Consider the following 13,722-nt stretch of genomic DNA (forward strand, 5'->3'; position numbering starts at 1 on the left):
TGTTGAAGAGAGTCTGTGCAATCCTTCTGCCTAGTCCGCCATCTTGCCCCGCCTCCCAAAAGTCTCTACTCCCTTTCTTTAATTTAGCAATGTCTTCTAGAGATCCCTCCAGAGGGGTTGATGGAGCTCTTGGGGTGAAGCTGCTTTACTAACCTTGTTGGGTTTGTGTCAGAAAGAGGCGGGCCGGAGATGGACGACTACATGGAGACACTGAAGGACGAGGAGGATGCCTTGTGGGAGAACGTTGAGTGCAACCGACACATGCTGAGTCGCTATATCAACCCAGCCAAGCTCACGCCCTACCTGCGCCAGTGCAAGGTCATCGACGAGCAGGACGAGGATGAAGTCCTTAGTGCACCCATGCTGCCATCCAAGATCAACCGGGCAGGTACATCAGGAGCACCAGGGGGGAGGAGCTGCTCGTGTGGCAGGTATGTTAGGAGGGCCTCTGTGAGGAGAGGAGCCAGTCATGAGGAGTGTCAGGAGACACCTTTCCGTTGGCTGTGCCACAGGAAGGTTTCTGGGTTGGGGATTTCTACGTCAATGTCCATAGATCTCTGCCCACCCCCATCCCCTAACTCAGCGATCCATGAATAGAACTCAAAGGAGCCCATGAACTTGGATGAGGGAAAATTCCATCTTTATTTTGCTAACCTAAGCTGAAACTAAGGAGCCTTTGTGGCCCAACGGTTAAGCTATCAGCTGCTAGCTAGAAGGTTGGCAATTCAAAATCACAGTAGTTCCATGAGAGAAAGACCTGGTGATCTGCTCCTATAAAGGTGACAGCCATGAACACCCTGCAGGGAAGTTCCACTCTGTCACATGGGGTCGCTGTGAGTCGAAATTGACTGACAGCACCCAACAACCACCACCACAAGCTGAATCTCAGCATCCCCCTCAGTGACAAGTGTAAGTGGCAACAAGTCCCAGTCCTACTGGCAATACCTGTGACTTTGTTAGCAATGAAAACTACAGCGACGTTCAGTTGTATGACTGCTGCAAGTCTCTCAAAGTGCCATGTCCACTCATCTCTCCCTCAGAAGGAGCCCTGCATAACTGCTTGGCTACTACATGAAAGGTTGGTGTCAGGGCTTTGAACCACTTCTTCCCGATTCAGTCATGGCCAACACAGTGAAACCAGGATGGACTGGAATTTACAAAATGTGGGTACCTGGAACAGTAACCAGAACAGGGAAAATAGGAGTCCACACCTTGCAAGAACCTAATCTCCCTCTTAGAAAATAAAGGCAGCATGCATGGTGTGTGTGTTGCATAGCAACCAAATCTCTTGACTGACAGAGTCAGAAACAATGGTGCCCAGCTCAAAGGCGGTAGCTTTGATTGTGTGTTGCTCTTCACAGTCCAGCGTTAATCCATTCTCCTGTGTCGTACTCCTGAAAGGGCTCACTGCACCCCTTCCGAGTCTCCCATTCCAGGCACCCGCATTTGGCAATTCTGGTCCATCCTGGTTTTGCTTTGTCAGCCATGACTGAACCAGTTCCAAGCCCTGGTTGGTGGTTCAGACCCACCCAGCAGCTCCATGGAAGAAAAGCCTAGTGATTTGCTCCCATAAAGATTCCAATCTAGGAAGCCCTATGGGGCACTTCTACTCTGTCACATAGGATCACCGTGAGTCCAAGTAGACTTGACGGACCACAACAATAATGCCCTTAAAATTACAGTCCTTGTTAGATGTGCCAAGGCCTTGTTATTTAATGTTAATGAAGAACTACATTTATTATTGAATCACAAATTTAATATTTGATAACAGTAAGTTATGATAACTGATTTCCTTTTAACACAATGTATATTATTATACCTATTTAAAACTATTCTGAGAAGGGGTCTTTAGGCTTTCCCGGCTGCCAAGGTGGTCCATGGCGCTCTTTATTGTATTCAGTAGAGTAATAAGTATGGTTTGTTTTGATTTTATGCACACACATGTATACATATGTGTATGTGGAGTCTTTGGGTCAGTTGAGTGGTTGACATGCTTGACTGTTCACTAAAAGGTTGGCAGCTTGAGTCCCCCCAGGGGTGCCTCACAAAAAAAGCCAGGTTATCTCCTTCTGAGAAGTCAGCCATTATCAACCCTAACGACTACAGTTCTGCCCCGATCCACATGGGGTGGCCCTAAGTCAGAGTCGACTCGACCACACTGGTTTCATACACACATGTGTATGTATGTTTGTGGGGACATAGACATACATGGGTGTATCTGTCTCTGTGGGAACTGGGTCACAGCGTAAAAATTATTTCTCCCTGCGGATCACAGTCTTGCAGGTGTGTGAACCCTGCCCCACCATGTGGCTGATAAGAAATGACACGTATGACACTCCCCTCCTTTGCCCCCCTGGCAGACGTCACGAATTAATCGTGGCGTGCCTTTCCGTGAGCCTGGGTGGGACTTTGACATCCCTCCCAGCCCCGTGCTTCAGCCAGCTTCACCAGCCAGAAAGGAGACGAAATGAAACGTATTTATTATGCCTGTCCTGGGCAAAGGGTAGAGTTTTAGGATCTCCAGGGAAGAAATATCTGAGAGCAGAACTTCTAAGGAAGGGCCAAGAGATGCGAGTGATAAATGCAGTCAGTGGGAGAGAAACTGCTGAGCAGAATGGTGTAGGTGAAATATGGTTCCAGTCCCAAAGCTATGCCAGCTTCCTGTTAACCCTTCCCAGCTCCCCACCCACCACGGCTTCCGGCTCGGCCTGGAGTCCCAGAGAACATGTGTCCTTCCAACATTGTGACTGTGCTCCCAAGCTCCTGGAAGCACGGAGGAGCTGGTGTCTGTTTGGTTGACTTCAGCCCTGCGCAGACGGGAGGCCTGCCTGGGCTGTACTTCATCTCTCCTGGCTCTCTCGGTGTCTTAAAGAAAGGAAACGGGCATTCCCCGAGACCCTGCTGAGGGCCCGGCACCCTGGTTCATGTTATCTGGTCTCCAAGATGCCGTCCCTGGTGGAGCAAATGAGAAAGCAGTTGGCTGCTGACCCAGAGGTTGGTGGTTTGAGTCCACCCAGAGGGGTCTAAGGAGAAAAAGGCCTGGTGATCTCCTTCTGAAAAGTCAGCCCCTGAGACCCCGTGAGAGCGGTTCTGCTCTGATCCACATGGAGTCGCCATGGGTCGGGGCCGACTAAACGGTATCTGGTAACTGGTGGGACTCAAGATACAACTCAGGTGTGACAGTGTGTAATGAGACTGTCTCTCTGAGTTCAGGAGGGACATGAGACCAGGGTGAGACAGGGCTGGACACCTGCGTCCCTCAGACATGGGCTCCTCTCATCGAGTGCCTTCTACAGGCCGGCTGTTGGACATTCTTCACACCAAGGGCCAGAGGGGCTACGTGGTCTTCTTGGAGAGCCTGGAATTTTACTACCCAGAACTGTACAAACTGGTGACTGGGAAGGAACCCACCCGGCGGTTCTCCACCATTGTGGGTAAGTGGCTTTGCCACCAGGAATGTTGGGACTCCGCTGGGGGGGGTGTGCATGCATGTGCATGTGTGTTCAGTGGTGGGACGGTGCATGCGTGTGTGTGTGTGTGTGTGTTCAGTGGTGGGACAGTGCATGCGTGTGTGTGTGTGTGTGTGTTCAATGGTGGGACAGTCTGGGGCATGAGCACAGGAGCCTTGTGGGTTTGGAGGCTGTGAACCGTGCCTCCCTCTCTAATGATGAAGAGGAGTCCCTGGGCAGTGCCAACAGTGAATGCGCTCAACTGCTCACCAAAAGGTTGGTAGTCTGAGTCCACCCAGAGGCACCTCGGAAGAAAGGCCTGGCAATCTGTTTCTGAAAAATCAGCCTCTGCGACCCCTGTGCAGCCAGTGCTGCTCCGACACAGCTGGGGTCGTCAGGGTCGGGGGTCAGGGTCAGGGGAGACCAGGGTCACCATGGGTCGGGGTCAGGGGTCAAGGGCTACTGGGATCCCACGAGTCAGGGTCAGGGTAATGATGAGCAGAGGCAGCAGAGGGGCAGAGTGAAGAGGAAGCCAGGAGAAGTGGGGGTTCATGGCTCTCGTGGCTGCCCTGCCTGCTCTGTTCCCCGTGGTCAGAGCCCCCGCCGTCTGACCTCTTCATCCCCTCCCTAACTGTTCCTAAGCCAGTCTTCCCTCCATCTCCACCGTCACCCCAGCCCAGACCACCATCAACTCCCTGGGGCCACCTTGCTCTGTTCCAGTCTTTCCCCTGTTTGTGTCATAGTACCTTCCCCTGCGTACAGCCTGCACATGGCTTCCCGTCGCTGCTACACAAGGGCTCCACACAGCTCAGCCCTCCAGCCCCGAGTGGGGTCGACACCCCAGCCTCACCTTCCTGCATTTCCCTCTCCCTCTGGGCCCCGGCACTAGGCCTGCCTTCGCTCCCTGCAGCGGCCGCGTTCCTTGCCTCCCTTCCCGCGGCTGGCCGGGCTCTTCCACTCTCCTGGAATGCTCTTTCCTCCTCAATGTAGCATTTCAGTTCAGCCTCCGACGCCTCCTCTCAACACTGCCGACTGGGCCAGACTGGTCTCACACACGCATAGACACGCACACTCCGTGGACCCACACAGCTGCCCTACAGACGGCCCCAGATTCTAAGTTGTCCCACGTCTACGGGGTGAAGAGCCTATGGCACCAACCCCTGAGCGGGCACTCGTCTGCCCAGACCCCCTGAGTCGCACGCGTGAAACACGGGTTGGCAGAGCGGACGCTGCTGGGGCTCCCGTGGGAGCCGTTCAGAATGCCCCTCCCGGTTACCCCGTCTCCTCTGAAACCCTGCGCCTCCCGGAGTCAGGGGTGCAGCATGGGTCCCAGTTCTCCCGATGCCACGTTCTTTGTGTCCACACACTCTGTGTCTGTCTGCCTCTCTCAGCTCCCGGATTTCTTTTGGGTGAAGCCCACGCAATCTGTGGTTATATTTGGGTGTGAACCTTTGCTTTTCCTCAATACAGGCAGACCTCGTTTCCTTGCTCTCTGCTTTACTCCACTTCACCAAGGGGAAGTCTGTGGCGACCCTGCGTCGAACGAGCCTGTCGGCGCCTGTTTTCCAACAGCGTGTCTCAGTTCTCTTCTCTGTCCGTTTCCGTCATTCTCCCAACATTTCACACTGTCATGATGCTACGGCACACTTAATAGACTGCTGTGTAGTGCAACGTACTTTAATATGCACTGGGAAACCGAAAAGTCTGAAGGGCCCACTGGGATGCTCTCTCTCTTGTGGAAGCCTGGAACCCAGCCTGCACTCTGCCAGGTGTCCCGAGATCTGTCTTCCTTAATGAACCCTAAGTTCTGACTACTGGTCCGAGCCTGTTTTGCTCACCCTGAGCCCCCGGTTCCTAGTAACGGCTTAGGAAGGTGGTGGTGCGTGGGTGCCCAGATAAGTGCCAGCTGCCCCCGTCTGCTCCCCTCCTTGGCCCCCCGGCCCCGGGCCTGACTGGGTGCCCCCTGCCTGCAGTGGAGGAGGGCCACGAGGGCCTCACGCACTTCCTGATGAACGAGGTCATCAAGCTGCAGCAGCAGATGAAGGTCAAGGACCTGCAACGCTGCGAGCTGCTGGCCAAGTCGCGGCAGCTGGAGGACGAGAAGAAGCAGCTGACGCTGACCCGCGTGGAGCTGCTGACCTACCAGGAGCGCTACTACAAGATGAAGGAGGAGCGGGACGGCTACAACGACGAGCTGGTCAAGGTCAAGGACGACAACTACAACCTGGCTATGCGCTACGCCCAGCTCAGCGAGGAGAAGAACATGGCGGTGATGAGGAGTCGCGACCTCCAGCTCGAGGTGAGGCCGGGCGGGCTCTCCCGGGGGCCGCTGGGGGCACACACATGCTGCTGGGGAGCGAGACCCCAAGGGCATGCACAGACAGGACACGGCCGGGGCTCGCCCAGCAGGGGAGGGACCCAGACGTGCGTGTGCACACACATATACACAGGCCCAGTGGAGTTTCCTGCAGGGAGACAAGGGGGCAAATGGGCCAGGTCTGCCCTGAGCATGGACAGACGTGGGTACAGGCTGCTGGGGCCTGGTCCAGCCAGGTGTGAGGGCATGGCGGACACAGAGACCACCGACTCAGATCCGTGCATGTGCAGACATGCACACACAGGCCCAGCAGGGCCTTTCCGCGGCTTCCTGGGGCACCTAGATCCACCTTCATAGGCAGACGTGCACACTACACCTCTGTGGGCTTCGGGCCCTGGCTCACGAGTCCAGTCCTGCCGGCGAAGGGAGAATGGTGGACACAGGGGCCCAGGGCCCAGACGCTGGCGCTCAGGAAAATTATCAAGGAGGTGAACACAGTGCCTGGTCCATGGAGACACGAGCCCCTTGGGGACAGGGCTCTGCCCTTCACAGCTGTAGCCGCAAAGCCCAGCACGGTTCCTGGCACAGTATGTCGTTAGGTGCTGTGGAGTCGATTCTGACTCATGGCGGCCCTAGATGGCAGAGAACTGCCCCACGGGGCTTCCGGGGCTGGCAAATTCACAGAAGCAGACTGCCCGGCCTGTGTCCCATGAAGCCAATGGGTGAGTGGAACTGTAATCTTTCTGTAACTGTAACCACTGTGCCACTAGGGCTCCCTGGCAAAGTGGGCATTGTCATCATGACTGACGGCCCAGGCAGCTGACTGAAGGCATTAATGAGTCTCCTTCGCAATGGAGGAAGGCCAGGGAGAGTGTGTCAGTCACTCATTCCTTCTGTTTCCTGAGCCCCACAGTGCACCCCGGCTCTTTTTTAAGGTGCAGGGAATACATAACTCAGGACTAAGGCCCTGAGGTCATGGGGCTTACCTTCTGATCAAAACAGGTAGCAGTAAGCACTATGAAGAGAAGAAAAAGTCCTTGGATGATGCAAAGGGTTGACATTAGCCTAGTAACCACAGGGTTGGCAGTTCAGACCCCCCAGTGGTTCTGCAGGAGAGAGACCCAGTAGTCTGCTTCCGCAGATTAGTCTCCAAAGCCCTTCCGACCTCAGTTCTACCCTGGAACACGAGTCACCATGAGCCGGAATCAACTTGACAGCACAAGACAAGAGAAGAAAATGGGCCGTGAAGTTAGAGTGAGGGGCACTACCTTAGGAGGGTGGTCGGGTGATACTCTGAGAAGGTGACACTTGAACAAAGATCGGGAAGAAGGAGGGAGGGAGCTCTCACGGTGCTCGTCTTGAGGAAGCAACATCCAAGCCACGGGAGGAGCAAACTTAAAGGCCCTAAGATGGGGCCCTGCCGGGGTTTTGAGGACCAGCGAGGGAGCCATAGGGTCAGCACAAAGGAGGAAGACCCCCCACAAGATGGGTTGACACGGTGGCTGTCACCATGGGCTCCAACACAGCAGCGACTGTGAGGACAGGGCAGTGTTTCATGCTGTTGTACACGGGGTCGTCTGAGTCAGAGCTGACTCGATGGCGCCTGACAGCAACAGTGGGGCTGGGAAACGAAGTGGGAGCGAAGGCTGGGCCGGAGCGGGGCGCAGGGAAGGGCTGCAGAATTTATCCCAGTCACAGTGGGAGCCACTGAAGGATTGAGAGTCGGGGAGTGACGACTGATTTATTCCTACAAGGATCGCTCTGACTGCTGTGTGGAAAATAGAGTCTAGGATGTTTACTGCATGCCTGCCATGTGTAAGGTGGTGTGCGAAGCACTGTGGGGGACACAGAGATAAATAGCCAGGACTCGGCTTGAGTCACTCACGACTGAGCCAAGGCACGGATCAGTCAGCAGTCAACTGGAGTCTGCTGGGGCGGCCAGTGGAGCGTGCGCGTGAAGAGCAGGCCTCCAAACCGGTTCATGCTGGTCTACCCCCCTGAGAACAGCCCTTTCCACCCCACATAGACTGAATCAGAACCTACTCTCTTTTTCTAAAGCGTCTTTGACGTTTCAGGGCACAGTTGCACAGCAGACTAGTTCCCATCTGTGATTCATACACGGATCATCCCTAGACATGGGGTGCAGTCCCTGAAGGGTGGCGGCACCCTCCCCGTTGCCTCGCTGGGCCCCTGTCCCATTCATCCCGTCTCCCTGACCTTCCCTGTTGTCTCACCTTTGGTTTTGCGTAGACGTTGCCCTTTTGACCTGTAGAACTGACTGTTCTCAGGAGCTCTTCCTCGCGAGTGGTGCTGGTTCATTTTATGATCTGGTCTGTATTTGGCTGCAAAGTGGCCTCAGGAGGGTGTGCAGGTCCAAGTAGGGTTTGCTCGGGGCGGTAATCTCCAAGAATCCACTCAGTGGTCTCCTCCGACCAGTCTGCTCTGGAATCTACGTTTTAACAAGGCCCGGGGAGATTCTTACGTAGAAGAGCGTAGGTTCTGATCCAGTGCATCTGGGTGGAGGGCAAATTCTCAGCAGAGGGTCGAGCCACAGTGAACCGGTTCGAGGCCCTGCCTAGGAGCGTGAGCTTGTGAGGCCTGAAGACTGGATCCTGGTGCCTCCCTTTACCACTTGGCTGTGGGCCCAATGAGTTTCCTCATTTGTAAGGGCCAGTGATGGACCTCTAGGGTTGTTGCATAGATTGAAAGAGATACAAAAAAACACACCCCACTGCCATTGAGTCGATTCCAACTCATAGCAACCCCTACAGGGTTTCCAAGGCTGTCAATCTTTTTTTTTTTTTTCATTTTTTTTTTTTTTTTAATTAGGATTTGGGTGAAGATTTACAGAGTAAATTCACTTTTCATACAGCAGTTCACATATACTTTGTCTCATGTCACTGACCAAAATTTACAATGCAGCAGCTCCCCTCCCACTTCCTCCCCATAGTTACCTCCTCCCAGTGTCTGTCCTTTCATACTCTTCTGCACCCTGAGCTATCTCCCTGTGCATAAGCAGCCCTTCCTTCTCCCATGATTGTTCTCTCCAGGGCGTGTGTCTACTTGAGGTAAATGTTTAACTCACATGCCTGTACTTTGTTTGGCTGGAAACCACAGTTGTGGGTTCAATTCCAGACTGAAGGGCAGCTAGGGGCCATAGTCTCAGTAGTTTCACCAGGCTCTATTGGACCAGCAAACCTGGTCCCCACCTTCTTTTTTTTTTTTTTTTTTGCTTCCAAATGATTTTGAGTTTTGTTCCACATTGTTCTCCCTCTTTATGCAGGATCTCCTACATCCCTTCCAAGTGGATGGCAGTGGTAGCTGGGCACCATCTAGTTCTTCTGGTCTCATAGTTGTATAGGTTGCAGATCGGATGGTGTACCAGTCGCTAGGACTGATTGTTTCCATTAATTTTGGTTTTCTTCTTTCTTCTTGACGAGGAGAGACCCGTTGTTGCATCTAGATGGCAGCTTCCTAGCTTTTAAGGTCCCAGTCGCTACTCGCCAAAGTAGTAGGTGGAACAATGTTTTGTATAGTATGTTATGCCAATTGAGCTTGATGTCCCCTGCGACTATGGTCCCAAGCCCGCAGGATCAACTACTCGGTCCCTCTGGGTAGCTGGCTGTGACCAAGCAATGACCATAACCTTGCCCCTTGTCAAGGCTGTCAATCTTTATGGAAGCAGTTTGTCTTATCTTTGTCCCGTGGGGCAGCTGGTGGGTTCAAACTGCCAGCCTTTGGGTTAGCAGTCCAGTGCCTTAACCACAGCACCCCAAGAGCTCCAGATGGAAAGAGATAGTGCACCCTAAATCTTGTGCAGAGTGGCTCATCTGCTTAGCACCCCCGGTGCTGGCCTCCATGCTCTGTGGAGGGCGCCTGGGGCTCAGGGACCAGACCCAGCACAGGACACAGGAGCTGATCATCCAAGATTCCAAGCACCTTTCTGTTTGACCAGGAGGAGAGATCGCTCCGCTGTTTACGTGGTATTCCATCCACAGCTAACCCCGTTCCCCTCGAGTCCATTGCGACTCACGGTGACCCCACACATTACAGGGCAGAGCTGCCCCAGTGGGTTTTCTTAGCTGTCGTCCAGGGAAGCAGAGCGCGTGGCCTTCTGCACTGTTGCTGGGTGGCTTTGAACTGTCAACCTTCAGTTAGTAGCTGAGCCCAAATCATCTGCAGCACCCAGGGGCCTTATCCAGGACTGAGAGCAGCTAATCCATGCTGAGACATACATGTCTCCCATAGTATGTTTCCCTGGGGCATCCCTGGAATGGTCAACGTGCTCACTGTTAACCAGAAGCTTGGTGGTTCCAATCCATTCACAGAAAGGCCTAATGATCCCCTTCCTGAAATCAGGGAACCTCACGGAGCACAGTATGACCCCTGCAACACGGGGTCTCATGAGTCAAGGTCAGCTCAACCCAACTGGTGTTTTTTTGTTGTTGCTGTTGTTAACCAAAGGGTCAACGGTTCAACCCACTGGCCGCTGCGTGGGGGAGAAGACCTGGCAGTCTGCTCCTGTGAAGAGTTCAGCCTAGGACACCCTGTGGGCCAGTCCCACTCTGTCACTCAGGGCACTATGGGTTGGAATTGACTCATTAGCACCAAACAGCATGTTGATAGTGAGAAAGCATGTGTAGAACTTGAAGGAACACCTGGCCATTTGAGTCATACCCCTGGGTCTCTTCCCTGCTCGTGCACCCCTTTCTTCCTTCCGTGGGCCACAGGGGCACAGCAGTGGTTTTTCTTTGCTGAGGCCACCACCATCTACTGCCAGATCTCTAAGACTCTCTCCCCACCAGCCTCGACTTGAGAAAGGACACCCAGCCCTTTGGTGCCTCCCTTCCTTGCAGCCCTTGAAAAGTGTTCTTGCGTCTAGTGTTTTCCTAAGGCCATTCCAGGAAAGCAGATGGGCTTAACTAATGGGAGGTTGTCACAGACATCCAAGAAGCCTTCTGGTCACAGTCCCTGAGGCTCACCTCCTGAGGGGGACACTCAGCCATCTCCGGTTGCCCCGTTTCTAGGTCCCACACCTCCTCTAGAAACCACTCTGGGGCTGAGCACACACAAATATTCTAATTTTCTCTGTTGTTGCAGACTGTGCCTAGCAAAGCACGGATTGTGTGGTCTCTGCGCATGCAAGTCAATGACGTTCTTCAGGTGGTGCAGTCATTCTCACCCTGCTTTTCTTGAGTGTCCCACCCTCCCTAGATAACATGGACTCACTGCCCCCTAAGTTCGTAGCTGCACTTCCGAGTTGCCATTGTCAGTTTGATCCCAGATAGATCTTAAAAGAGCGCCGTGGTAGTTAAGGTTGCGTGTCACCTTGGCTGGGTAGCTGGATGTAGTTATTCTCCATCCTGAGACTGGTGATCAGATCCGTGGTGGAAGCTGTTGTGAGCAGCTGAGTAGCTGCCTTGGGAAGGTGGTCTGCTTCCAGTATATAAGGAGATGCATTGAGAAAGGTCTTGAGCTTCTTGGTACATCTGGATCCTGCATTTGGCCGAGTCATTACTGAGTGGTAATCTAGGTAATCTTGGGACTGTGCCGTTTTACTTATCGACCTTGGATTTGTCCGCTTCAGCAGCCAGCAGCTGCCTGAATTAAGAGATGCCTCCAGCTCCACTGGGCCACGAGCAAGAGGCAGAGCTGAAGCTCAAGGTTGCGGGGCCTTCACCCAGACCTTAGAGCTGGCACTTTGAACTTGGACTTCAAGTCTCCTAAACTGTAAGAGAATAAACTCCTGTTTGTTAAAGCCACCCCCCCCCATGGTGTTTTCTGTTACAGCAGCACAAGACAACCAAACAAGCACAGAGCTTTCTTTAGAAGTTAAGCTAAACTGTTGTCTGGTTTCAAGAAGACTTCAGGGGATGTTTTTGGTTTAAGGTTTAAAGGTGATCTCAGGGCAGTAGTTTCAGAGGTCCATCCAGTCTCCTTGGCTCCAGAAAGTCTAGATTCCATGAAAATTTAACATTGTGTTCTGCATTTTCCCCCTTTTGATCAGAATTCTTAGATGGAATCTTTGATCAAAATAGTCAGTAATGGTAGCCAGAACCATCCAGTTCTTCTGGCCTCGTGTGTGTACAGATTCTTGTTAGAGACCCTGGCAGCTTGCAGTCGGCTGGATTTCAAGTTGATTTTTAGCAGCAGAGCTGTTTGTTCAAGCAGAATCTTGTGTGAGACCCAGGTGAATAAATGAATGCATTTGAATGTTGTTGTTGCTGCTGTTGTTAGGTGCTGTGAGTGGGCTCCAACATGTAGCAACCCTGTGTGCAACAGAACGACTGAATACAAACAAGTAAATGAATCAGTGGATACAAGCAGAGCTGCAGGGGGATGCCGTCAGGGTGGGGGCCTAGGGCCTGACTTCTCAGGGTTCGTGCCCTTCAGTGACCCTGGAGTTTTTCAGGAATATCCTTGAGTTCCCAGGCTCAGAGTTTGGAGCTCCTCATAAAAGGGCTTGGAGATGATGACTTAGACCTTGGAGAGAGACCAACTTGGCCTGGTCTATCACCTGCTTCAGCTCCAGGTGGCACAAATGGTTAAGCACTGGGCTGCTAAACACAAGGTTGCAGTTTCAGGTCCACTCAGAGCACCTTGGAGGAAAGGCCTGGTGGGGTCCTTGTGAATAAATGAGCCCCCAAGAGCCAGAAGGCCTGGTTCTACTCTGACAGATGGGGTCGCTGTGAGTCGGAATCCACTCAGTGACAGCTGCTTATAGCCTGTTCCACCCCCAGAAGTCACCGGTGGGAGTTTTGTAGGGGACCGATAACCCCTTTAAGGAGGTTGGTAGGCTGGCACAGGACTGGGCAGTGTTTCGTTCCGCTGTACACAGGGTCGCTATGAGTCGAAGCCGACTCAACAGCACCTAACAACAACAACAGTGGCACAGTGGGCAAGGAATTCAGCTGCTAACCAGAAGTTCAGTGGTTCAAACCCACCAGCTGCTCTATAGGAGAAAGATGGAGCAGTCAGCTTCCATAAAGATTTACAGCCTTGGAAACCCTAGGGGGCAGTTCTCCCCTATCCTGTAGGGTCGAGATGAGTCAGGATCACCTCAATGGCAGTGGGTCATGACCCCTTTGGGATCATTCTCTTTACAGCCCTGGTGGCGCAGCAATTAAGCACTTGGTTGGTAACCAAAAGGCTGACGGTTAGAACCCACCCAGTGGCTCCTAGAGATATGCCCCATGAAGATGACCACGTAGGAAACCCTTCGGGGCTGTTCTCTGCCCCATAGGCTTGCTGTGAGTCAGAATGGACTCGGGCACACCAGCTCATCGCCGTCGAGTTGGGTCTGACTCATAGCGACCCCTCCTTGGGTTTCTGAGGCGGTCTCTCTATGGAGGTAGATTGCCCTACCTTCCTTCCAAGGAGTGTCTGGGGGTTTGAACCACCAGCCTTCTGGTCAGCAGTCAGCTGCCTTAGGGGCTGCGCCACCAGAGTTCAGTGATGACGACAACAGGCCCACCTGGATGAACTGATCAGGACTCTCCATCCACAAGGAGCAGGTGGCTTCTGTGACCGGAAGGGGCCTCTGAGTCTGCACCACCCACTGGGAGGCACGGGGTTTCCCACCCGTCACTCTGGGGGTGCAGGGGCCTAGGGCAGCCTGGCCTTCTCTGGGCGCCTCTCCCCAGCTGCCTGCTCCTGGGGAGCCCTGGGATGTTTCAGATCGACCAGCTGAAGCACCGGCTGAACAAGATGGAGGAAGAGTGTAAGCTGGAGCGGAACCAGTCCCTGAAGCTGAAGAATGACATCGAGAGCCGGCCCAAGAGGGAGCAGGTGCTGGAGCTGGAGCGGGAGAACGGGATGCTGCAGACCAAGATCCAGGAGCTGCAGTCGGTCATCCAGGTGAGGGGTCGTCCAGGTGCAGGGTCGTCCAGGTGAGGGGTCGTCCAGGTGAGGGGTCGTCCAGGTGCGGGGTCGTCCAGGTGCGGGGTCGTCCAGGTG

The 13,722-nt window shown here is 53.6% G+C and overlaps 1 protein-coding gene across 1 annotated transcript in view; it reads left to right on the forward strand.

Moving 5' to 3' along the window:
• The first annotated feature begins 183 nt into the window (after positions 1 to 183).
• CARD11 (caspase recruitment domain family member 11) overlaps positions 184 to 13,722 on the forward strand; it is a 42,098-nt gene continuing 28,559 nt past the window's right edge. Inside the window, exons 1-4 of the mRNA XM_007941178.1 lie at positions 184 to 388; positions 3,297 to 3,434; positions 5,423 to 5,748; positions 13,444 to 13,623. Coding sequence (XP_007939369.1) covers positions 190 to 388; positions 3,297 to 3,434; positions 5,423 to 5,748; positions 13,444 to 13,623 — 843 coding nt within the window. The 5' untranslated portion in view covers positions 184 to 189. The remainder of the gene's footprint in view (positions 389 to 3,296; positions 3,435 to 5,422; positions 5,749 to 13,443; positions 13,624 to 13,722) is intronic.

The sequence above is a fragment of the Orycteropus afer genome, unplaced genomic scaffold (genome assembly GCF_000298275.1).
Source record: "Orycteropus afer afer isolate SDZICR_OR568_19922 unplaced genomic scaffold, OryAfe1.0 scaffold00006, whole genome shotgun sequence".
NCBI lineage: Eukaryota > Metazoa > Chordata > Mammalia > Tubulidentata > Orycteropodidae > Orycteropus > Orycteropus afer.